At 36.7% G+C, this 25164-nt stretch overlaps 6 protein-coding genes and 1 pseudogene across 7 annotated transcripts; 6 read left to right on the top strand and 1 right to left on the bottom strand.

Annotated features, from left to right (window-relative positions):
* The first annotated feature begins 2103 nt into the window (after positions 1-2103).
* Positions 2104-2642, top strand: LOC119767556 (annotated as a pseudogene). The gene has a single exon (XR_005277590.1). The product of XR_005277590.1 is annotated as an uncharacterized LOC119767556 (transcript).
* Positions 2643-7967: 5325 nt separating this feature from the next.
* Positions 7968-8547, top strand: LOC119767429. Its single transcript, XM_038256016.1, has one exon. The coding sequence runs from the start codon at positions 7982-7984 to the stop codon at positions 8459-8461; it is 480 nt and encodes a 159-aa protein (XP_038111944.1). The 5' UTR covers positions 7968-7981; the 3' UTR covers positions 8462-8547.
* Positions 8548-10856: 2309 nt separating this feature from the next.
* Positions 10857-11837, top strand: LOC6053300 (serine-aspartate repeat-containing protein D). Its single transcript, XM_001869373.2, has 2 exons — positions 10857-11336; positions 11391-11837. The coding sequence occupies exons 1-2, from the start codon at positions 10857-10859 to the stop codon at positions 11835-11837; spliced, it is 927 nt and encodes a 308-aa protein (XP_001869408.2).
* Positions 11838-11971: 134 nt separating this feature from the next.
* Positions 11972-12559, top strand: LOC6053294. The gene has a single exon (XM_001869374.2). The coding sequence runs from the start codon at positions 12005-12007 to the stop codon at positions 12467-12469; it is 465 nt and encodes a 154-aa protein (XP_001869409.2). The 5' UTR covers positions 11972-12004; the 3' UTR covers positions 12470-12559.
* A 7649-nt stretch (positions 12560-20208) lies between these two features.
* LOC119767581 lies at positions 20209-20829 on the bottom strand. Its single transcript, XM_038256486.1, has one exon. It carries the CDS (start codon positions 20808-20810, stop codon positions 20304-20306), a length of 507 nt encoding a protein of 168 aa, XP_038112414.1. The 5' UTR covers positions 20811-20829; the 3' UTR covers positions 20209-20303.
* A 2865-nt stretch (positions 20830-23694) lies between these two features.
* On the top strand, positions 23695-24292 carry LOC119767669. Its single transcript, XM_038256783.1, has one exon. The coding sequence runs from the start codon at positions 23719-23721 to the stop codon at positions 24196-24198; it is 480 nt and encodes a 159-aa protein (XP_038112711.1). The 5' UTR covers positions 23695-23718; the 3' UTR covers positions 24199-24292.
* Positions 24293-24369: 77 nt separating this feature from the next.
* LOC119767710 lies at positions 24370-24850 on the top strand. Its single transcript, XM_038256983.1, has one exon. The coding sequence runs from the start codon at positions 24370-24372 to the stop codon at positions 24838-24840; it is 471 nt and encodes a 156-aa protein (XP_038112911.1). The 3' UTR covers positions 24841-24850.
* Positions 24851-25164: the final 314 nt, after the last annotated feature.

The raw sequence follows: 25164 nt of genomic DNA, 5'->3' as shown, positions 1-25164 counted from the left end.
GAAAAAAAAGGTTTGAAAAAGTTGGTCTTCGTTGATCTTTGGAAATCTTATGGGAAATTGAACGATCTTTCCGGTAAAAAAATAGGAGACAAAGAAATCAATTCTGTCATATAGGAATTGCCAAAAAAACACAAAAAACCTTTTTTCACATTTTTATTTTTAAATCCGCTGCAGCGCGCTGTATCTTCACAAGGTTTGGACATGGTCACTTTGGAGACTTTTATGTAAAACTGTCTTAGAATTCGATTCACTCTACCGGTTTTTAAAAACTTTGACGTTTAGACCACTTTTCAAAAGAACAGTTTTAGTAAATGATTTTGGTATTCTTGAGTCTTTTTGTAACATTTTAGACTATTTCCTCAAAAATATTGAAGAAAAAAATCGTGACATCACCTTCAAATTTAACTTTTAAATTTTAAACGTAAAAATCAAAATCATCACATTGTGGTGGTTTTTTATTTGAATTTATTTTCTCCTGGAAGCCCATCAAATTTCCTACAAGTTTGTTTTGACCACTTTTTGATACGATGCAACGGCTTCGAGATACAGTGATTTTTAAATTACAAAATTCAAAAATATTTATATAACTTATACGTCCTTCTCAAATGTTATTTTCGAGTACAATTGGCTTAAATAGGTCTAGGATAACATGTCTACAAAGTTTCACTGAAATTGGAGAGGGTCGGGTGCAAAAGTACCAGAAACATTCACGATTTGAGCTGGAATTGCTCTATTGTAATACTACGTTTTTCAATTTTAAACATATGAATTTTACATTTCCAACCTTCGTTGAAGCAATATATTTTTAAATATGATATTTATATGCGAAAATTTAATGTGTGAATTCCTCAGGATTTCGCGAAAATTGTGCAATTTCACAAATCTTACACCCAAAGGAAAAATATATCTCAAAATCTGCAACATTGGATTTGCTGCAGAAAATGTCACATTTTATAACATTTTTTGCAGCAAGCCCGTAGATCATTTTTGCCCGCTTGTAAAAAATTCAGCGATCTGCAGTTCTCACCAACACATATAATGCTGGCCCGTCCCCGAGCAACACTCCAAAGAGAAGCATATGTTGGTGCTCTTCCACTCTCTTTTCATCCAGCGTCCATGGCGCGGTGGCAGCGTGTCGGATCAATAATCTAGAAGTTGGTGGTTCAATCCTCGTTCTACTGAGTGTTTTTTTTTGTGAAATACAACCAAAAAGCCGTCGGTAATGTCGATAATTGTCGGTAACGGGCAAAAATGTCATACTCCTATATTGCAAAAAATGCATGAGGACAGATTTCATGCAGATTCTGATATACTTTCATGCCGCCATGCATCACAATCATGCGACTGCCAGTTGGGTGTACGCTGTCCGCGACATCATGAAATTTCACCAACCTTAATCATGACATCTGAATTAGATTTTGCACCATCACAAATCAAAGTACAAATTTTGACTTTTGTTCGCTAAATCATCTCGAAAATAAAAAAAAAAGTATTTTCTTGAATTTAACTTCAAGTGATAGAAAAATCCACTAGCTCCAAATTTTCCAGAGACACCAAATCGAAAAGAAATACGTTTCTCAAGATAATTTAATCTAATCTCATCTAACACAGAAGCAGCCAGTCCGATGGAAGCATGCTGGAAAGTCTTGTGATTTCACAGAATCTACAGGGGAGGAAGGATGCGTGGACATACCGTGCCAAACGCTCTGGAAAAAAAAGTTTGTTTTTAAAACACTTGCATACCCATTATGAACTTCCAGCTCTCTTTGAAAAAGAAACTTTTTCTTCATAATTTAGGCCGGCAAAGTTGTAAAACTAAAACGTTGAGAATAACTCGAATCTTTAGGAAAAGATATCAATTATAAAAAATGCAAACAATACAGGTTCAAGCGTGGTAGATAAGGTGTTTAAACAAGCAGCAAACGCTCTGTTGTTAAAACAAATGAATGTTTCGCAATCCTGCAATCCCGCAATTGTGCTGTTTATCACCACAAGTGCACGACCATTTTGCAATCAGATATGATAATAAAAAATGACTGGTTTGAAGAAAATCTATAAAAGTGAGATCAATAAGAAACTGTGCAAACTTGAACAGCCAGTGCGATGAAAATCTTCATTTATCTCAGTCTGGTGATCATCCCATCTATTCTGGCAGACGTTCCAACAGGTTGTGCCACGATCAAGAGTGTAGAATCTGGAAAATACCTTGCTGCTGACACCAAAACGCAAGGAGAGAAACTTAAATTTATCGTTGGCAAAAATGATGGCCAGGAACAGTGGGAAATTGGTAAAGGTGACGAGGGTTACACTGTGATGCATAAAAAGAGTGGCGAATTCATGATGGCATTTGGAGCCGATTTTGATTCTTTAAGGTCTGTGTTTTCCGTTAAACCTGAGACAACGGTTCATACGAAAAATTGGAAGATTGAGCCAGTGGGAGAGCATTACAGTATAAGCAACGTTAAACATCCAGGATGTCTGCACATTGGAGAGTACGATAATGCTTACACCAAGGATAAGGGAAACTGTTCAGAGGATCAGTACCAAGTGGGAAATAAAGTCGTGCTGATTGCTTTTTATTTAAACTTGTTAGATTCTGCAGCTATCCATTGATAATTATGATGAATACGAAATAAATTCATCTGTGGAATCAAGAAAATTAAATTAAAAACTTTTTTATTTTGACTTCGGAAAAAAACGAATCCATTCATCAATTAAAGAAATGTAATATTTATTTCTCCTCAACACTTTTCAATGGTCCACTGATAAAGTTCACCTGTACAATTCTGACCCTCCCTGGAATGTGCATTTCCAAACGACCCAAAGAACAAACAACCTGGATGCTTCTCGTTGCTGATAGTAAAACCCTGGTCACCCTTTTTCTCGATTTTCCACTTGTCCACATTGTTGACCTCCGCAGATCCTGGCTTTGCTGTATAAACTGAGCGTTCCGAGTGCAAGGGTCGTTTCGCGACCACCAAATATTCCTTAAACTGACTGTTTTGTATTTTGTAATTTTCGTCAAATTTCTCGATACTCCAGCGGTCTTTGGTTTCATTGCCACGAGCCATTCGAAGGTTTGCTTGTGAAATATTGGTTGAGGTTAGGAATTTTCCTGTGTTCACATTTTTAAATGTAACACATCCTGTGGGAACTTGCGCCAAAATAGCTGGTACGAGCACTAGATAAAGAATTGTAAACATTTTGGAATGGAATGAAAATATACATACAGCTCTGTTGGGTTTTTATATCACATTAAGTTTACATAAAAGGAACATACTTGGCTTATGGCAACGACGGTTTTGTGCAATGTTTGAGTAATTCATTTTCAAACAGAATAGTCAAGTGCTATAAGTACAGCAGATTCATCGTAACAGCCTTTATTCAAAATTCAAAGCTGAACCATGCTACTCCTTCTGTTACTAGCCCTTATTTCAACTATCCTGGCTCAGATTCCCACCGGATGTGTTTATTTCTTGAGCGTCAAACCGGTGGTCTACCTCGTGCCAGCCAAGAACTCCCAATCAAAGCTTCGTTTTGTCCGATTGGGACTGCCGGAAATGTGGACTGTTGAAAAAAGTGGACCGTATTATAGAATTCTCAATCAAGCATGGAACGAATACATGATGATTTTGGACGCGCCAATGGATCCGGATCATACCGTGTTTACCGTCAAACAAGGGACCACAGCTAGGACTGATGAGTGGAAGATTGAAAAGGAGGGAAAGTATTACATCATTGAAAATGTTAAATATCCTGAATGTCTGTACATTTCAAAGGAAAAGTATGTCCATTCTAAGGTGCCTAAGAATGCAAAAGATTGTGCGAAATGGGAAATAAGGCCATGTAAATAAAACTCATAATACCCAGAATGGGACAACTAGTGTTTTCCCTCTACTTAGCAATTGTTTTAGCACACTCAAAAAAATCCACACGTAGATGCTACGTGAAAAATCACGTAGCTCCGAAATTTTTCAAAGAGTGCTGCAGACAGTTAGTAAAAATGGGTTTAAATAGTTTTATTAGAATTACCGTTTTTTCTTTTTTTTTTTTTGCAAATCTTTAGAAGCCTCATCTTCTTTCCCGGTGGCCTTTGTAATTCTGGCCGATGCGATCATTAGCGATGACCACAAGAATCCCTCGAAGGCAATTCCAGGCGCAATCCCGATCCAAGTAATTTTGATGTATTGTTTGAGGTCAATCACTTAAATAGTTTGCCAAAACAAAACAATACACTCAACCCCCGGTTGTTGGTCACTTTTTCGTTTGACACTTTTTTAGTTTGTACCCCGTTGGTTGGTCAAAGTCAAACTAAAAAGTGACGAACTGTCACTTTTTACACGGCGCTCACGCACCCTATCAAAACAAACGTTTGGTAGTATGTGTGAACTCCGTGTAAAAGGGGTGTCAAACTAAAAAGTGACCCCGTTCGTTTGACAACAGTTGTTGTCAAACCAACGGGGTTTGAGTGTAGATGTGTTTGAACTTGCTGATAAAAACATGTATTTTCATCTCCAAATTTTTGCCTTCCTCACCTTACTGAGGAAAGGCTATAAAATCACTCGAAAACTGAACTTCTCAATTAGACCTCCTAGACCCACCTTCATGTATACCTATCGACTCAGAATCGAATTCTGAGCAAATGTCTGTGTGTGTGTGTGTAGGGATGTGGGTCTGTGCAGCAAAAAATATGCACTCGATTATCTCAGCACTGGCTTAACCGATTTGGACCGTTTTGGTCTCATTCGATTCGTCTTGGGGTCCCATAAGTCCCTATTGAAAATTATGAAGTTTAGTAAAGTACTTCAAAAGTTATGCTAAAAAAACAATTTCGACTAAAGTCCGGAAGATTGTAAAAAGGGTGGTTTTTGTAAGAAACCCCAGCATGTTATACATTTTTAGAAAGGTATTTAAAAGACCTTTCCAACGCGACCAATATATTGAAGTTCTGACAACCCTATCAAAAGTTATTAGCAATTAAGTGTTATTTATGCACTTTTTGGAAGCCGGATCTCAGATATCACGATGAAAACGTTGTCCGGATCTATCATGCAACCCGTCGTTGAACAGGTAATCAAAAGACCTTTCCAACGCGTCCAAAACATTGATGATCTGACAACCCTATCAAAAGTTATAAGCACTTAAGAGTTATTTATACACTTTTTGGAGGCTAGTTCTCAGATATTTAGATGAAACGTATTCCAAATATATTATGCGACCTATCTTTGGATAGGTAATTTAAAGACCTTCCCACGAGCGTGTCTATTTTGGATAGCATTACCCTTTGAATGAGAGGAAGGCACCAACCACCTAAGGGTGGATTAAGTAACGTTTTTTTTATATGTTTTAAAACATGATTATGAGTTTGAGTTAAGTGTAATAAAGAATAGTTTTGATAAATTTCAATACTTCTTCTAACCGTTTTGCAAAATAAACGTAAATGTTTATGACGAAAATAACATGATTAAAAAAAAAATTGTCCGATCGGACTTCCTTGGCCGAAAAATAGGACCCGTTTTTTTTTTTTGTTTGGCCATTAGAATGACATACGCCGTGTTAGGGTGACCCGCAAAATTGCCATTTTCGTTGAATTCCTCGAAAAAATTTACGTAAAATATCAAAAAATGGTAATGTTATGTTTTCGATACATCGACATATGATTTTTTGAAAATAAAAACCGTGTTGTTTGACGCGCTGCGCACAAACACGAGAAAATGACGGAAACGAGAAAAAATGAGCTATGGGTACCAACAATTTTGTGAGTGAAAGTCGCAACTTATGGTAGCCAAACATTCATAGGTCATCGCTTGAATTTCAAAGTTATCGCAGTTTTAGTAAAAAAGTCGTTTTTTCCCGTTTTCGCCATTTTCCCGTTTTTGCGTCGAAGATCATGGTTTTTATTTTCAAAAAATCGTATGTAGAAATATTAAAAACATAACTTCACCATTTTTTGATATTTTATGCAATTTTTTTTCGAGGAATCCGATGAAAATATTTTTAGACATAGGCTCTTTGGTCACGCGACCTTCAAAACAGCATTTTCAGTTGTAATTCGACATTTTCAGGCAAGATATTTGAAACTTGTAACTATTTTCCTTAAAAGTCTATCTTTAACCCTTTCGTTTTTTTTCTCAACTTATTTTTATTAGGTCCTTTTAGGTGCTGTGACCAGGTTGGGACCGAGGATCAGTAAAACAATGTAAAATAACAAAAAAAAAAAACTCCTTAAATTCCATACTTGGAGATCATGTAACTGACGAGGGTTACTTGGTCCAAGCGGGTCTTGAAGGTCTTGAGCTTTTTCAGATTGGTGTATCCCTTGGGGAAGACCACAATGTACGGAGTTTCGTCCACGGTGGACTTTTCCTTCCGCTTGATGATATGCACCTCCAGCGCGTTCAGCTTGAGATCCCTCTTCAGCAGGTACTTGACCTCGTCCGGTTTCAGTTCATCAGGTAAACCACGAAGAACTACCCGATGATTTCGTTCGCTCCGCCGTTCGTGGGTGTAGAATTCCACTTTCTTCTTCTTGAAGAGCTCTTGCAACTTGTCAAAATCTTTGACAGAGAAGCAGGTCACCTTGGTTCCAAATCGGGTTAGTTTGTAAATCGGGTTGAAACCAAATTTACAACTTTCCACTATTGCCGCGAGCTTGTAAAAATCCGTGGTGCTCTTCACCACCAAAGGTGGTTGCTTTTGTTTACCTGCCGACTGGCCGGGTGGTGGGACCGCCGGGGCGTCCCCTCCTCCTGCTGGGCTGGCATTGTTGTTGTTTTCGTTTTCCGCTAGCGGGCTGAACTTGTTGTTATTGAGCACGTTCTGCTCCACTTTTCCTTCTCCGACGACTGCTCCGGTGATCTCAGGGGTCTTCTTCCGCTTCCGATTTCCGGGGATGAGTTGAAAATCATCCGTCTCGGAGGTCTCTTCCACCTCCATCCGTCAAACAACCCGAGGCACGATGCCTTTAGCACTCACGTCACACACGTCTACACTCTCGGAGCTGTCAGAGCCAAGTGAACCCTTTCGTTAAAATCGGTTGAAATGTGTTTGTTTTTGCGAATATCGACGAAAATGGCAATTTTTCGGGTCACCCTAACACGGCGTAGGTCATTTTCCCAGTCAAATCAATCCGAATTCCGTTTCCGTTAGATTCTGTTTCAGAATTCGGATTGATTTGACTGGGTTAATGGCCACAAAAATGTTGAGTCCGATCGGACAGCTTTTTTTTTTCGAATCATGTTGTTTTCGACATAAATATTTACGTTTATTTTGCAAAACGGTTAGAAGAAGTATTGAAATTTATCAAAACTATTCTATTACACTTAACTCAAACTCATTGTCACATGTACTATTTAAGTGATTGACCTGAAAAAATACATCAAAATTACTTTTTTTTATGTTTACAGCGATTTTTGACACGTTTTCTTTTTTGGAAAAAATGTGTTTCAAAGTCCGTTAGGTCTTTTTAATGTTTTAAGCCATATTTGGTAACAAATCTAATATTTTGACAATAAAAAGCAAAAGCCTTCTTTTATTTATCTTCATTAGACTCACACCATGCATCAAAACAACAAAAATCGGTTGAATTTGATAAAACAGGCAAAAACAACTTTTTATCAAAAGATTATTTTTCTGCCATAAAAGCAATTAATTGATGACAAAAAAAGTTAGAGCTGTTCAAAAGTCTTCAGATTCCATGGTTCTGTACAAAGAGTTACGAAATAGGGTTAACTTACGAAAAATGCTCGTTGGCAGCATCGAAGTTGCCAGCGGATTTGCCCGTTCTCATATTGATGTAAGAATATGATTTTGCAATCTAAAGCGATGAACGTATTCTTGTTCCCCTTGAGACAAAATGAAGAAACATCGATAAAGATGTTTACTTTTTTTTTGCGAAACGGTTAGCAGAAGTTTTGAAATTTTCATGGTATAAATACAACCGTACGACCATGTTCCATTCATTCAAGTGAGTAGCTTCAAAATGATAAACATTCTACTGTTGGGCCTAGCGATCGTTCCAGCAATTTTGGCGGATGTTCCAACGGGATGTGTGACGCTGAAATTTGTGAACAACGCAAAGCATATCAATATGTGGGACAAAACCGTCCTGCACTACCGGAAGCTCTACGGTGGTGATGAAAAGGAAGAGTGGGTGATCGAGAAAAGTGGCAATGACTACAAAATAAGGCCCAGAATTTATACGGAGTATTTGTATGCCGAGAGCAAAACGGACGACCCTGGCCGAGCGGTGAAAACCCTCAAAGAGGGAACTACTGATGCGAATGTTTGGAAAGTTGAGCAAAAAATGGCACTTTACTGGATCAGCAATGTCAAGTACCAGGAATGTCTGGTGATTAGTGGATCCGATCATGTGGTTACCAAGAAAATGGATAGCTGTGGCGATGATTTGTGGGAAATCCAGCCTGTTTCAAACTGTTTGATCGTTGGAAAAAAGAACTAATTCCAAGCAATTCTTGCTTGAAATATCACGTTTATCAACTAAACAATAACTACGTTTAATAAATAAAGAAACTTAACACCAGAAAATTATCAAGTCATCAGTCAGTCAATTACTAGAAGTTAACTGTCAAGTAATAAACGCTTTTGGAAACCCTTTTTTGATACGTAGAAAATGTCCAAATTTAAGAACGCTTGTAAATATTTCGAAATAGTCTTTTTTCTCTTCAGAAAAAATTGAAAAAAAATAAAACAGCAGCCAATTGCAGATTACAGATTATTACAAAAATGTTTTTAAGCTTTATTAGGTTATGGGGAAAAAACCCTTTCTAATCAAACACCATATGGAGAGTGTGATGCTCGATGAAAACTCCAAAAACACTGTTTAGGCTATAAACTTACCAGCAACAACATCGCCTTGAGTAAGCACGCAAATGTATGCCACGTACTGGCCAAAAATATCAAAATTTATGCACTTTTGATCATAATTTCTATTTCACGAAACCATTTTTCATCATTCTGTTGGCACACACACATCCATTGCTTCCAACTACCGGCAACATGTTCTTTTGAACATTAGTTAGTCACTCACTTGAAAAATAATCCCGAAACATGTAAATAATTAGCAAGCACCTCAAAAAAACAAACGTGCTTAGTCTTTTGACGCTTGATTTTTGACGTCCCATTCCAATCGAAGGCTGAAGAAATCCGAGCGAGAAGCGAAGGCAAATAAAGAACAAAGGGTGGCCGCCAACACCATCAGCAGCGCCTATAAGAGTGAGCCAGTGATGCCAGGAAACTTTATCTATAATTGTTATTTTTTGTAAGTGTTCGCTTAAAATTTCATCCATTTTGGCAGCACTAAGCAGACCCAAAAGAACGCTGGAAGAAAAAAGAACTACGCTGAAAATAGAAAAATGGACGTTGCCCAATGCATTCTCATTTGATTAGAATACATTTGGGAATTTTTTTTTTAGATGCTTGTGAATGGAATAGAATAATTTTAAGTAAAAATGAAAATAAACAAAAATGTTCACAAAAAGTTGCTCTACTTGTTGGTGTACTTGGTTTTAGTAAATCTTAAGAAAGACTCCAGATTATTCAACATTTTTCGAACACGACCGCTTATTATTAGGTTTAAAATGGGTTTATTTTCCCTATTCAACATGGCTGAATTTCCCACAAATCATCATCGCAACTTTCGAGTTTCTTAGCAACCACTACATTGTTACCAGCCATCGATAAACACTCTACGAACTTGACATTTCTAACACTGTAAAGTGTTCCCTTTTTCGATTCAATTTTCCACCTGTCCGAGTCGACACTTCCCGAGTTGAGAATCCTCACGAAACGTTCCGAGCCGTCGGATTCGCTGTGGGCGTACATGTACTCTCCGTACTGCTTGTGCTTTATCTTAATGTCTTCGTTGCTTTTCTCGATTAACCATTGTTGCTTCTCGTCCTTGCCTGTCAGCATGCGAAAGTTCAGAATTTTAAATTCGGGCGTGGGATATTTGGCCGTTTTCACAAATTTAATCGTCACACATCCTGTTGGAACTTCCGCTAGAATTGCTTGAACTGATAGCAAGCACAACAGTAGAATGTTGATCATTTCTGAAATAGTGGATCTCATTTAGAACTGTTTTATCGTATTTATACAGTTTACCAGCAATAACTCAAACAACGAATCATCACCCACTTTTCTACACAGCTAAAAATCCGATGGTAAAATCGCATGCAAAAGCATGCACATCACCTTCGTCAAAATAAACACTTAATATTACACACTGCATGTACAATTTTTGACAACACAAAAAAAAGTTGCAACCGACGGGATTCAAACCCAGCACCAACAGTAAGGACTGGCGCCTTAGCCCACTCGGCCATCAGACCGATGAAAAACTGTAAGGATAAACGCATATATGAGCTTGACATTTCGGTCAAGTAGGTTTCCCATACTGATGGGCTACATATTTCAGGGTGTAAAATCACATCAAATTGCATAAAATAATGCAATATTTATTTTACACCCAGGCCTTTTACACGCAGCAGGATTACTACTTTTTTAGCTGTGATACTCAAAAATTAAATACGGCCGAGTTGGATAAATATGACGGGTGCTGAAAAAATCAAGCGTTCCAAAAAGACACCTTGATTTTTTAAATGTATTTCTCTGGAGTTTCATTTCATGATTCTTTTTTGTTTCCTGGTAAAACTTTCTACGTCGTGAAGGGTTGAAAATGATGAAAATTTTGCAATTCAATCTTGCAAAATCGCACAGATGCAGTGGTAACACATGTGTTGATCAGTGGTTACAACAATCAGCATTTCAATTCCTTCTCAAGTTGTATAAATTAAACGTTAGAAAAATATAGTATCATTCCATTTCAAAACGCAAAAATGCAAAGTGTAATTCTACTATTCCTCCTAATTGGTCCAGCTTTACTGACAAAAGTTCCCATCGGGTGTGTGACGATCAAAAACGTAGAATCGGGAAAGTATCTTGCCGGGGATTTCAAGCAGAAAAACAACTTTCGCTACATCGGTGGAAGGGAGAACGAAAGCGAAAAAGAGTTTTGGAAGGTCGAGAAATGTGACGGCGATTACACGCTGTTCAACACCAATATCAGCCAGTTTATGATGACGGAAGCAGTGGAAATCGGCGGGGAGCGTGCTGTCTACACCGTCGGGGCGGATGTTTATGTGCACACGAAAAAGTGGAAAATTATACCCCAAGGAGAGCATTTCTGCATCAGCAATGTGAAGAACCCGGGTTGTTTGTTTTTGGGATCATTTAGCCATACCTATTCAAAGGAAAATTGTCAGGACTGCAAGGAGGATCAGTACAAGTGGGAGCTTGCGTCGTGTGAACCGGTTGAAGTAGCTTCTAAGTGAAAACTTTATCAACAAAGTTGTACATTAATAGAATAAAAGTACACGCAAAACTGCCCTGCCTATTTTTACTCTGACTCTGACTCTGACTGTGACTGTGACTGTGACTGTGACTGTGATTGTGACTCGGACTCGGACTCGGACTCGGACTCGGACTCGGACTCGGACTCGGACTCGGACTCGGACTCGGACTCGGACTCGGACTCGGACTCGGACTCGGACTCGGACTCGGACTCGGACTCGGACTCGGACTCGGACTCGGACTCGGACTCGGACTCAGACTCGGACTCGGACTCGGACTCGGACTCGGACTCGGACTCGGACTCGGACTCGGACTCGGACTCGGACTCGGACTCGGACTCGGACTCGGACTCGGACTCGGACTCGAACTCGGACTCGGACTCGGACTCGGACTCGGACTCGGACTCGGACTCTGGCTTTGACTTTGAAACGCCCTTTGAAAACAAACATAGAAACAAGTGTTGCTAGTAATATGATAAATATCACCACATTATTTTATTAGACAACTGTCTTCGTTTGCAAAATGATAAATGAGACAGCTCTTGATTAAACAAGATGTGAAAGTATAAAAACAACATTTTCTTCCGAGACAATTCAACTCAACTATATTTCCATTTGAGAAAAATCGCAAAACTATGCAAGTCTTTCTTATAATTTGTCTAGTTTTCATTCCTTTTGTTCAAGCCCAAATCAAAACTGGTTGCGTCAAAATAAAACACATCAGAGACGGAATCTATCTGACCTCTCCGGTGAAGAATGACGCAAAAACACGGCGCGTTTCGATTAAGCAAGGTGACGGGAAGCAGTGGGATGTTGCTGCCGTCGGAGCAGGTCTCTTCACCATCAGAAGCAAAGAATTCAATCAGTTTTTGTACGCCTCGGATTTGACCTACAGCAGCAACTACCACGTGTACCTGTGGATTCCCAAGGCTGGACTGACGGCGGAAAAGTGGAAAATTGAGAGCGGTGGAAATGGATTGATAATTCGAAATGAAAAGCGTCCAAGCTGCCTGTTTGTGGGGTCTTCCAGCTGGGTTTACGCAAAAATGGGTACGACGTGTAAGGGAAAGCAATTTGAGTGGAGCTTTGAGAGTTGTTAAAGTCGGTAAGGGGTGAAGATTGTCAAAAACAATCTTGATAATTTAAAAAATCATGTGTTCCATATTCAGTATAAAACATGAACAGAAAAGGCAAATATTTGTTGTGAAATTTCTATTCGCTACTTAGTTTCTATTATTGTTGAGAAAACCCAAATAATTTTAAAGTCACAATGGTCAATTGCAACACATTTTCAAAAACAATTTTGAAGCACACACAATAATCGATTTCCGGATTTTGATAAGCTTCGAACCAAATCAACGTCGTAAATGATTTTTTTTTGTTCATCTAATTTCTAAGTTTTATCTTAAAAATTTGAGATTTGTAACCTTTGTATTTTCTCTACAATTTATTACCGCCATTTTGGTCGCCATCTTGAATTCATAATCTCCAAATCACTTCCGAGCATTTGAACTCATTGATTCAAAACAAGACAACGTTTTTTTCATGGTTCGATTATCGAAAGTGATTTTTTTTTTAGGAACTTCGGATAATCGAGTCTGGACTGTAGTATTGCAGTTTCAGCCCAAAACAGATGAATTTCATGTACTTTTTCAACCGATCCTCTCTGACATCAATGAATTTTGTTGTGCATATGGATCCAGTTGCACTTAAGAAGGGCGTCAGTAACTTGTAGGTAATTTAAATTTAAAAAAAAATACTCGCCACTTCTATGGGGTTTTATTATTTTTAGGTTTAAAAGTCAAATTTAAAAGATTTTTTTTCGATAATATGTTTTTGTGGTAAAAGCTTCATAGAGCCTTAAAAAATGCACGATGTAGTAACTTTTCGAAACAAAAAATTTAATGAAGCTGTTTTTTAAGTGCTCTAGTGTCAAAATGATCAAAAACCAAGAACGGGAATTGATTCTTCAGACAATTTTACATACATGCCTTCATATAGACAATTTACCTTAATCCAATTCGGTGAAGATATAATAGTGGATTGCATAAAAAAAATTAATTCATCATCCCGGTACGAGAACCGAACTCACGACCTCTGGATTGGAAATGCAGCACGCCGCTAGTAGAAAGCCATCCCCTACCGGTCAGTATTCTCAGACTTTGCCGAACCAGACAGGAATCGAACCTATCACCTTCCGCTTACAGACCAAACTCGTAACCACACGGCCACAGTAGCTCGGCTGACAAAAAATACAAATAATTTGGTAATTTATTGTTGTTTTTCAGCAATTTCTATATGTGAGAATTGATTTTTCAGTCTTAAAATTTTTTTCACCGAAAAACTCGTCCAATATCTTATAAGTTTGCCTTTGACAGAATTATTATTCGAATAATTGTAATTATTTCAAGTTTTTTGTTTTAATTTTGAAATGTATTGAAATTGTTTTAAGAACAATTGGTATTAAAAGTATTTAAGTATTTAAATTATTTGATTTGTTTCTTGAATTCAAATAGTTAAATTATTTGAATAATTTCTTAAATGCAAATATTATTTTTTTCATACATTCAAGTATTTTAATCGTTTTAAGTATTTTAAGTATTTAAGTATTTATATTATTTCAAATCTTTTAAATATTTTAAATATAAAGTACTTAATAGTAGTTTATGCAACAAGTTGCAAAAAGGGGATTTTTTCACCACGAGTCGTACATTTATCCAACGAGGTTCACCGAGTTGGATAAATACGAAGAGTGCTGAAAAAATCAAGTTTTGCAACGAGTTCCATACAACATTTTTTGCAATTTCGAAAAACACCCATTGAGTGAAATTTTAAGTCGAATTTTCATGTATTTTGTCAATGAATCGTTTAAATCAAAAAAATGTTGAAAAGTGTTACTTTTCAAAACAAGTGCTGAAAAGTTCAACTTTTCAGCACCCATTTGAGTGCTGAAAAGTAGAACTTTTCAGCATTTATTTTGAAAAGTGTTGCTATTCGATTCTGTTATTTTTGGTACAGAAAAGTAGGCTATTTCGTTGTTCAAGAATGACAGGAAAAATAAGTAGTTTCACGACGGAATTGCAAAAAATATTTTAAGTATTTTAAGTATTTTAAGTTTTTTAAGTTTTTTTTAATATTTTAAGTATTTTAAGTTTTTTAAGTATTTTAAGTTTTTTAAGTATTTTAAATATTTTAAGTATTTCAAGTATTTCAAGTATTTCAAGTATTTTAAGTATTTCAAGTGTTTTAAGTACTTTAAGAATTTTAAGTATCTGAAGTTTTTTAAGTGTTTTAAGTATGTTAAGCATTTTAAGTATTTTTAGTATTTTAGTATTTTAAGTTTTTTAAGCATTTTAAGTATTTTAATTATTTTAAGTTATTCTAGTATTTTTAACACCAAAGTATCAAGATTTTTGAGCGAAGATGGCGTTACGAATGGTGCACGCCCGAAATGTCAAAATCAAGCTGTGTTACCAACATTAAGAAAAAATGTGCCATGACATTGCAGCCACACTTTTTTTCTAATGTTGGTACCACTTAGCGATTTTGACATTTCGGGCGTGTACCATTCGTAACACTATCTTCACTTAAAAATCTGTATATAAATATTTGAAGCATTTTTGAGTAGTAGTACTTAACATTTATATGTTTTTGAGTTTTCAAGGATATTAGATATTAAGTATTTTAAGCATATTGGAGTATGATAACTGTTTTAAAATAGAACAAATAAATATTTGGATAAAAATAGAATCTAAATATTTATAAAAAAAAAATCATAGATTATTTGAATCCCTGAATGTTGGACTAACGCTAGTTTTTCTTGTTGTGTTTTTGTTCAACCCTAATAATATTTACGTTTTGCGATAATTGAGAAAAACAACATAAAAGGTGAACAAAATCGAATTTCATGAGCAATTTTCTTTTTCCAGTAAACCTACTCGAGCCACAATGGAAACAAGCATTCTTTCCCTCCTTCTTCTGCTAGTTCCAGCTATTGTAAGCGCCCAAGTTCCCACCGGTTGCGTCGAGATAAAAAATGCCAACATCAAAAAGTACCTGGTCGTATCGCACAAGGAAAGCCACGACGCGGATCGTCGCCACGTGACCTACAGCAGAGTGCCCGAACAGTGGCTGATTTACCACGACCAGGGCCACTACCGGATTCTGCACCAGCGGCTGCTGGAGGACCTGTTCGTGTCGGCCCAGGCCTGGCGGGGGCGGTACGTGTTCACCTGGATGCCCGGAGAACGGATCACTAACGGCCTGTGGGACATACTGCCCACCGGAGGGGGCAACTTTATCTTCCAAAACGCATACTACCGGGACTGTTTGCACACCAAGGGTTCGTTCGGGTGGGTTCAAGCGCTGCCGGAGTGCCAGGGAAGGGATTTTGAGTGGGAAATTCGTCTGGCTGATTGTTGACGGACGCGGTGAACTGTCGAATAAATTATTTATGAATTTGTAATTTAGTTAAAATGAAATTTTATCCTTGTTTCTGTATGTAAATAATGGAGTAGAATTTTTGTGCAAGACCTACGCCACCTGCTGCCAAAATTATTTTTCCTCATATATTTTTGCGAATTTTCTCATGCAAACTTCATCGAGCAATAGCGACTCCTAATCATAAACCAATCAGACACTAATAAGGTTAATTTTCCAGACCTTAATTTAAAATGGGTATGAGAGTGGTCCAACTAGGGCTATCTTATTCCCTTCCCCTTGACAATTGTATTCAAAAAAGCAAAAAAAGGAATAAAATAAAAATCGAACATTTATAAACCTAACATTTCAAAAGGACTAAACATTCAATATTACGATCTTTTTACAGGTCAAACTTGATTTGAAATATGGTTTTCGTAAAGATCGGAAAATTTCACGAATGTTTCATTTTTTAACATTGAAAATCGGACCATTAGTTGCTGAGATATCGACATTAGAAGATGGAGGGTTGATTTGGTGAGACTTAAAAAAACGTCACATTTCCTGTAACTGTTACTTTCTTAGACAAAGTAAATTTTCTGAACTCTTGAAAAAAATATTTTTAGAAATGGACACTGCTTGTCACTATTGTAAAAAATCGAATAACTGTAAATATTTCGCTGGAATCAAACATTCGGTGGCTATATCTTGAAAATGGGGCCATAACTCAAAAAATCTGTAAAAAAAAATTTGGAATTTATTTGACAGATTTTTCAAAAATTCATAACTTTGTGGCAACATTTTTGACCTGTGACTCAAAAGTTGCGGGTTTTGGTCCCATGAAACATATAAAAAATCTTTAAAATAAAAAAAGTTGGGAAAACCAATTTTTCGACAACAAAATGGTAATAAAATTCCTTCAAAAGTTACAGATTTTCGAATATTTTCGTACCATTTTTGCATGGACAGCTGCAAAAAGGTATGGAGACTTGTATGGGTGAGCCAATGACACAATATTACTTTAACATTTGGTCATTAAGAAGGCCCCCACAAAGTTTGAGCCAAATAAAAAATCCATAAAACAAAAAAAAAGTCAATGGTCAAAACTGACAAAAACCAAAACTAGCGCGTCTAATTTCCCGGGGTTACAAACTTCCCGGGAAATTTTCTACAAATTGCCGGGAAATGAAATTTAAAAAAAATATTCTGACCCTGTTTCTGATTAATATTTAGCAACAAAATTGTATAGAACACCATATTTATTGTTCAAACTGCGTGTAAGGATCAATTGATGGCGTGAATGCTTGTAAAAAAATCATACAACTTTGCGAAAAAATTAAAAAAAAATCTTATTTTTTAATCTGTCTTTCAAATCGTACCAAATAAAAAATATATTGTTTGTATTTTTTGTATTTTTTAAATCAATTTTTTGTATTTTTTAAATCAAATTGTTTGGACAGTGAAAATCTATACTCAACAACAATAAAATTGCTTTTAAATTTGTCCCAGTGACCATAACAGTGAAATGAAAGAAAAAATCATGCAGAAATAATGTTTTTCATAGCAAATTACTTATTTTAGAACAAATATTTTCAACTTGTGAATAAATAGATAATCATTGAATTGGCCTTCTAATTCTAATGTCTAGCGCTATTTAACTTGAAAACATGATTTTTCAAGGTTCCATTTATGGTATGATTTGAGTTATATAATCATATGGCCTAATAAATTAATTACATTTAAATAATTTTCATAGTGTAAAAGTGGTTGAATTTGAACAAAACATTTTATGTTTGAAATTTATAATTTCAAACATTTATTTCTCGTATATTTTTAAACCAATTCTTCTCGAACGACCCTTTTCGAAAAATTTAATTATATTCATCCAATTTTGTCATGGTAAACAACAATGGTGAATATGGGTCATTCCATCTGAAGCGGAACATCATTTGAAAATTACCCTCTCCGATCCTGCTCAAATTTGGCAGGGCTGTTGATACTATCAAAACATGCAAGAATCCCGAATTTCATCCAAATCGGACCACCCCCTCCATTTTTGTACCTCCCCAAAAAATCGACTTTTTGGCGATTTTTGGCCAAACCTCCTAGTTTCAAACGACGATAACTCAGGAACCACAAATCTTAGAGGGTCGGTCTCATACTCAATTTTGAAGGAAATTGGACGTAGAATCCATTTCCGTGATCAAAATTTTGATTAATTTATTTCGTCTACCTGTATTGCGCAATTGAAAACTTTGAACGGCCGTATCTCAAAACACCCCAACTTATTTTTTTTATTTGACCTCACCATCGTGTTCCCCGGCCAATTTTATATAAGAATCACTTATCGACAGAAATGAATTTGTTTCGTTCCAGAGATATTGAATTTTAAAGTTTTGTGTTTTCGAGATTACCTACATCAGCTTCATTCGCCGCATCTGCTAGAAGCACACAGGCGGGCTGATCAATAACTGTTACCTGGCCATTTATTGAAGTAATATTTCATCATAAATAATCTTTATCAAATTGGGCAAAAATTAACTATGTAACACTGTAGGAAACTGGAGTTTAATCGCGAATGTTTATCTGTTCAAAAAAATGAATGAAATGAATTTCTGTGCTAACCCACAGGGCAGAGCAATAACGACACACAGTAAAGGGCAGAATTGGATTCCGACGGAGCGAGCAGGAAAATGCAATTAATCTTGTTAGTAACACTGAACAATAAGTGCACGATACATTACTGAGTAAGAAATATGAACTAAAATTAATAAAATTTGTTGATACATTTTACTCTAGTGAAGGACGATCACAAGGAGTAGGAAAATGATTTCTGGAAAGTGTAAAACTGAAAAATTTAAGAAAATCACAAAGTTTGATCTGCTGAAAAGCGGTTAATTCCCCAAATTTAGTTGCGATGATTTCGACACCGTCCGAACAACAGTATTTTTTTCTTACATCATTCTTGGATTCTTTGAATCAAATGGAGCTGGCTCACAATATAAAAATTGATTTCTTTTAAACCATAAATCGGATTTGCCAAATTATGGTAAAGTGTCAATAATTAACTATAATAATAATAATAATAATAATAATAAAGCAGGTTTTGGGGTTTTTGCTGAATGGCACTATTTTGCTACCGCCCATGATGAAGGCCCTAGTCATATGGCCTCGGAGGTACTTTAAAACGGTTAGCAACACGTAAAATAACCCAATTAATATTCCTTTCACACAAATAGATTGATCAAGGTAGGGGAACAGCATCTAATTCCAGCATTTCTCTAATGTTACCATATCAGCGCTTTGGCATTCAATTACAGCTGATTAAAAGCGTTTTCAACTGAAATCGAGTGATGAATAGCTCAATAAGAAGTGAACAAGCAAATTTCTATCAAAAGTTTTGCAAAATTTGTTGTTTGAATAGTGAAAATGAGCAAATTGGATGAAACTAGGAGCGAGGACTTAACCTGCCAAACATACCAGAATTTCCCCTATTAGCCATTTGAATAAATATTTGCGTAAAATTATAAAAATATAAATTAAATTAATCATCTCCCAGAACAACAGGTAGCAGTTATTGATCAGCCCGCCTGTGTGCTTCTAGCAGATGCGGCGAATGAAGCTGATGTAGGTAATCTCGGAAACACATAGCTTTAAAATTCGATATTTCTGGAACGAAACATATTCATTTCTGTCGATAAGTGATTCTTATATAAAATTGGCCGGGGAACACGATGGTGAGGTCAAATAAAAAAAATAAGTTGGGGTGTTTTGAGATGCGGCCGTTTAAAGTTTTCAATTGCGCAATACAGGTAGACAAAATAAATTAATCAAAATTTTGATCACGGAAATGGATTCTACGTCCAATTTCCTTTAAAATTGAGTCTAAGACCGACCCTCTAAGATTAGTGGTTCCTGAGTTATCGTTGTTTGAAACTAGGAGGTTTGGTCAAAAATCGCCAAAAAGTCGATTTTTTGGGGAGGTACAAAAATGGAGGGGGTGGTCCGATTTGGATGAAATTCGGGATTCTTGCATGTTTTGATAGTATCAACAGCCCTGCCAAATTTGAGCAGGATCGGAGAGGGTAATTTTCAAATTTGCACTTTTTCGTGCACAGTTGAGATGGAATGACCCATATCTTATTTTCAAATGACATAAAAAAAATGTTAGAATAGGTTGTAGAAAATAAAATAAGCAATATTCATTCCATAATACCGTAATTTTTGTTGCCCAATACACAAGCAACCATCATTCCTAGTTGGGAATGCTTCAGGAATTAATATTATCTGAATTAAACCTTGACATGAAATTTACAGACAAGCTGATAAGTTCACTATGATCAGTTGATTGAAATGAGTAAAACCAAATAAGGTTCTCTAATTATTATTTTTTGTATGATTTCAAAACATTGGTGTCAAAAAGTTAGGAAAATGTTAATTTCGTTTGTATTTCGGGAATTTCCGGGAAATTTACAAAAAGAAACGGGGCATTACAAAACTCCTTCATACTCTTCATTATCCTTTGTTTGCTGAGCATGGATAGACAAAAAGTTTCCACAAATAATCATTATTGTCACACGCTTCAAAGGCACTTATTTTACTTTCGGCTTGCCACAAGCAGTTGTTAAACTTTTTATTTTTGAGCTTGTAATTTCCGTTGCCGGCCCGCATGATGTTCCACGAAGCACCCCCATCGTTGATCAGCGTTTTCGGCACCCAGGTGAATATGTAGTTGCCATGGTAGTTCTGTTCAGACTCGAACAGTTCTTCGCCGTTATCTCTGTGTTTGATTTTGTAATGGTCGGCATATCTTTCGTCCTTTGTAACGATCCAATAATCGCCGGCACCGCCAACAGTACCGGCATAGCGCCGATCCCTGTCATGTTTCGAGTCCAAAGCGGCCAATCGCTTACCGTTGTTCAAACTATAGAACTGCACACACTTTCCCGGCTGGGCCCATTCGTGGGCCAGAGCAACGGAAATTACGCTGAATATTAGGAATGCTGCAAGTGTAGCTTTCATTTTTAACAGGTTTTCCCGACTGGATTAAATTTGCCAGAGCTTGGTTTATATAAGTATAAAGTGGTTTATCCAGTTGTTACTTAATAATATTTGTTCTGTATCTTATTCTAATGATCTTTTTTTATATTGTATGCTCAAATCATCGACTTTGTGTTACTTGGTTGCAATCGACATTGAGTTACATTGTTATAAAACATTTGAAAGTTTTCTATGTTGCATGGAGTAGTGCAATGTCCTGAGCATTATTGTGTTCGCATTTCTATTAATTCTTGGTTAAAAAGGTGTGGTTTCAATTAAAAAAAAAACAAACCTTTTTTGCTAGATTTCTATTAAAAAACAAAAAAGGAGTTTTGAGTGTCATTTTGTAGCCCAGGGTAATATTTAAATGAAAGCGGTTTAGAGCTGACAATTCTCAAAAGTCATCGGACAAAAAGGGGTTTAAAGATACCTGATTTATAAATTATACCTTGCAAATGGTACATCAGAAAAATACCCAGTCTCTCACCCAGTCGGCTTGGGTTCGATCCCAGACGGTCCCGGTGGCATTTTTCACCACACCTTCCGCCGGACGGGGAAGTAAATGTAGGCCCCGGTCTAACCCACAGGGTAAGGTCAATAGCTCAGTCCAGGTGTAGGAGTCATCTCCCCAGGTCCTGTCTCGGTAGAGTCGCTTGTAGGCAGTTGGACTGCCTACAAGCGACTCTAATCCAAAGGTCGTCAGTTTGAATCCCGGGGTGTCATGAGCCTTTCTCTTCGAAACAGGTCTTTTTTTTAATTTGTTGGCTTCCTCTCCGAGGAATGTCTTATAAAATCACTTGAAAATTGGCCAAAAAATGTCACTACAATTTCTCGAAAATGGCTGAACGGATTTGGACACTTCCGGTTGCATCCGATCCCTCTTAGCTTGCGATAAGTCGCGATTGAAAATCTTCCCGGTAGCCCTTTCCTGCCAAAGATATAAACGACAAACGATTTGCAAACCTAAAACCAAAAAAAAAACAAAAAACGGTGAAAATTTTCCAAATTTGCTTCATTTTTGCATTACTAGGTAGTCTGAAATGTCCTCCATCCCTGGATGAATTCTGACAAAAAACTATTGAAAAAGTTACAACCACTTTAAGAAAACTGTTTTTATTCAGGCGCCTTCAAATCGACTAAAAATAGGCCAAAATTAACCAAAATTTTGGCATGTTGCACAATTTTGTAAAACTGTTTTAATACCCAATCAACTGGGATACATATCTCGACGAATTATTAATCTTAGGCGTTAATATCTGCACTAAACTGCTATTTTTGAGGATACCAATGCATTATCACTTGCTGGTTCGCTCATCCGGCTAAAACCCCAGAGATATTATAGGGTATTTGCACCTGTTTTGGGCCTAGTACCTATTTTGGGTCTACCAAACTTAATTCAACGAAATTGAGCATTTCACCAAATCTGGCAGGAATCTGCCACTTGATAATGATACGGGCAGTCATTATCTTCATTTTGGTGGGCAAAAAAGTCACCTAAATATGGATTTAACTTGAAAACGGTGCACTTTATCAAAATTTCACTAAAGTACTTTTTGATTGCAAATTTAATCACATCGAAAAATGAAGTTGAAATTTTGAAATTTTTCGATTTTTTGAAAAAATCAGTATTGATTCAAAAATTCATAACTCGCTCAAAGATTTTTTGCACAACTTGGAAATTTCTGAAAAGTTGGCATTTGATGTCCTCTAAAACATATATAAAAAATAAAAAAATAAAAATAGTGTTTTTTTTGCAAATCAAGTTTTAGTGACAAAAAGTTCAATAAAAAATCACCAATTTTTTTTTTTACCGTGTATCATTTTTTTTGGTGTAGTCCATATCCATACCTACAACTTTGCCGAAGACACCAAATCGATGGAAAAAATCCTTCAAAAGATACAGATTTTTTAATTTTCATACATCATTTTTGTATAGCCAGCTGCCAAATTTGTATGGAAAATTATATGGACAAACTAATGATGCAAAATGGCATTTTTTGTTGGTAGAATGACGTCACTTTGCGCTAAACACAAACACATAAGTGTAGGAAAAACTGTGTTCACCTATGTACACGCTGTTGGTTTGTTTACATTTTGTATCTGCATCGTACTGTCAAATAAAAGGCACACTTCTGTTTTGCTCTCGGAGTAAAAACCCGTTTTTCCCTTTTTCCCACGCTCTAGTAAGATTCCTGTGGCCACTTTGCTGCGTAATCTGGCCGGTGGCCAATATTTTTGGGCATACCGAAGTCACCAAAAAAGCTTCAGTCGGAATAAAAAATACAAAAAAAAAATCGAATAACCGAAATCTGAGAGAACTGCTCTATTACAGAAATTTTTTATTTCTGTAATAGTATTTGTTATATAACTTTTTATAGAAATCATCTTTTTAGGAGCTTTTTATAGCAAAATGTTCGGCATCAGTTTCTGAACAAAACTTAGTACTAGGTTTCTGTCCAACTTTAAATTGTTTACATGTTTCATCACAAATTGTGCATAGTGCTCAAGGGGTGTAAATAATTGTTTTACTTACTGTAAGAAAAACTATCTTTTCAAAATATAAACAGTCCAAATTCCAGATGGCATGCAGAAAAAAATCCATGAACTAAAGTTCAAAAAAAATATATATTCTCCCAAAGCTTTTTTTATTAAAGATTTTCGAACATGGTTTTCATACTTTTAACTCATTCTCGTATTAAATAATCTGGTTTACATTTCTGTCTATCAATCGTTTAAAAAAATAAAAACCCGTCGGCTAACAGAGGGAAAATCCGGGCAAATATTAATTCAATCATCAATCTTAGAAATCTCAAAGCCTTGAAATCATATATAAAAGCAAAACGAGTGTACTCTAAGTTCCACGTAAGGTAATTTTAGTGTTCAACTTCCAATGTCAACGTCAATTTTGGTTGGTTTTACGCTGGTTCTGGTCCCAGCAATTCTGGCCCACAAACTCGTTCCAACGGGATGTGTCACCATAGAAAATCGCAGAGTGGAAAGATATCTGGTCAGCTCAACCGACTACGACGTCGACCGGCGCCACGTGGAGTACGAGAGAGACGCAGAAACGTGGATCGTCACGCGGGAGGGAAATTACTACAGAATTACGCACGCAAAGTTGGGGGAAGATTTTTACGAGTCGGAATATTATCGTAATGGAAATTATTTGTTCACGTGGAAACCAAAAACTAGGATTACCGATGGAGGAGCGTCGTGGATTATCACGCCGACAGATCCGGGATTTTTCCAGATAAAGAATGTTAAATTTGGTCATTGTTTGTATACGAACGAAATGAATAGTTGGATCTGTGCCTACAAGGATTGTGACAACTCAAGGTACGAGTGGAAAATAAGTTCTGTAAAGTGTTAAGAAGAAAAAATGTTGATCTTATTTAATGAACAAACTATTTGTTCTTGTAAACTAACCCTTTGACACAGTTTACTTGAATTCAATAGTGTTACAATAAATATTGAAATAGTAGAGATGCTGTATAAAATCCCTGAGTTTTTATTCTAGTCGTGTCTAGTCTGTCTAACAACAATGAAGAGTGCACTATTCCTACTTCTAGCACTAGCCCTGACTTCTACGGTTTGGGCAGCCGTTCCAACGGGATGCGTCCAGCTGAAAAATCGTTACGTCAGCAAGTATTTGGCCTCCTCGTCGGGTCATGACGCCGATCGTCGCAACGTGGAGCACAGCTCGAGCCCACACACATGGGTGATAACGCACGCGACCGGCGAGTGGTACAGGATCAAGCACAAAAAGCTGAACGAAGAACTGTTCGAGTCCGTTCAGCACCACAAGGTGTTCACCTGGATCAAGAAAGCCGTCATCAACGATGGTGGGGCTGACTGGAAAATCTACGATTCGGGAACCTGGGATCACTATTACATCAGAAATAAGAAATTTGACCATTGTCTGTACACCGATGAGTGGAGAACGGCGGTTACGAGTTATGGAGGCTGTACGGAGTTCAGCTACGAATGGGAAATTAAATCTGTTAGTTGCTGAAAAAACGGAAATACCTACTCGTGTATGCAACAAGTTGAAAAAAGAAGATATTTTCAGCACGAGTCAGGCATTTATCCAACGAGTTTCACTGAATTAAATAAACAGGTGCTGAAAAAATAGAGATTTGCTACTAGCAATTCCGAAAAAAAACACCCTTTGCATGAAATATTATGTCAAATGTCGACATGTTTGTGACAGTTAACATGAGCTCTTTTGTTTTCGTTACGCCCGCCTGAATTTTATACCCTGCTCTCGCTCACACACACACACATCCGAACGAATGAACGCAACGCAAAGTCAATCACTCGGTCCATGACTGCGTTC

The sequence above is a fragment of the Culex quinquefasciatus genome, chromosome 2 (assembly GCF_015732765.1).
Source record: "Culex quinquefasciatus strain JHB chromosome 2, VPISU_Cqui_1.0_pri_paternal, whole genome shotgun sequence".
Lineage (NCBI taxonomy): Eukaryota > Metazoa > Arthropoda > Insecta > Diptera > Culicidae > Culex > Culex quinquefasciatus.
This window is presented reverse-complemented; position numbering and strand designations above follow the sequence as displayed.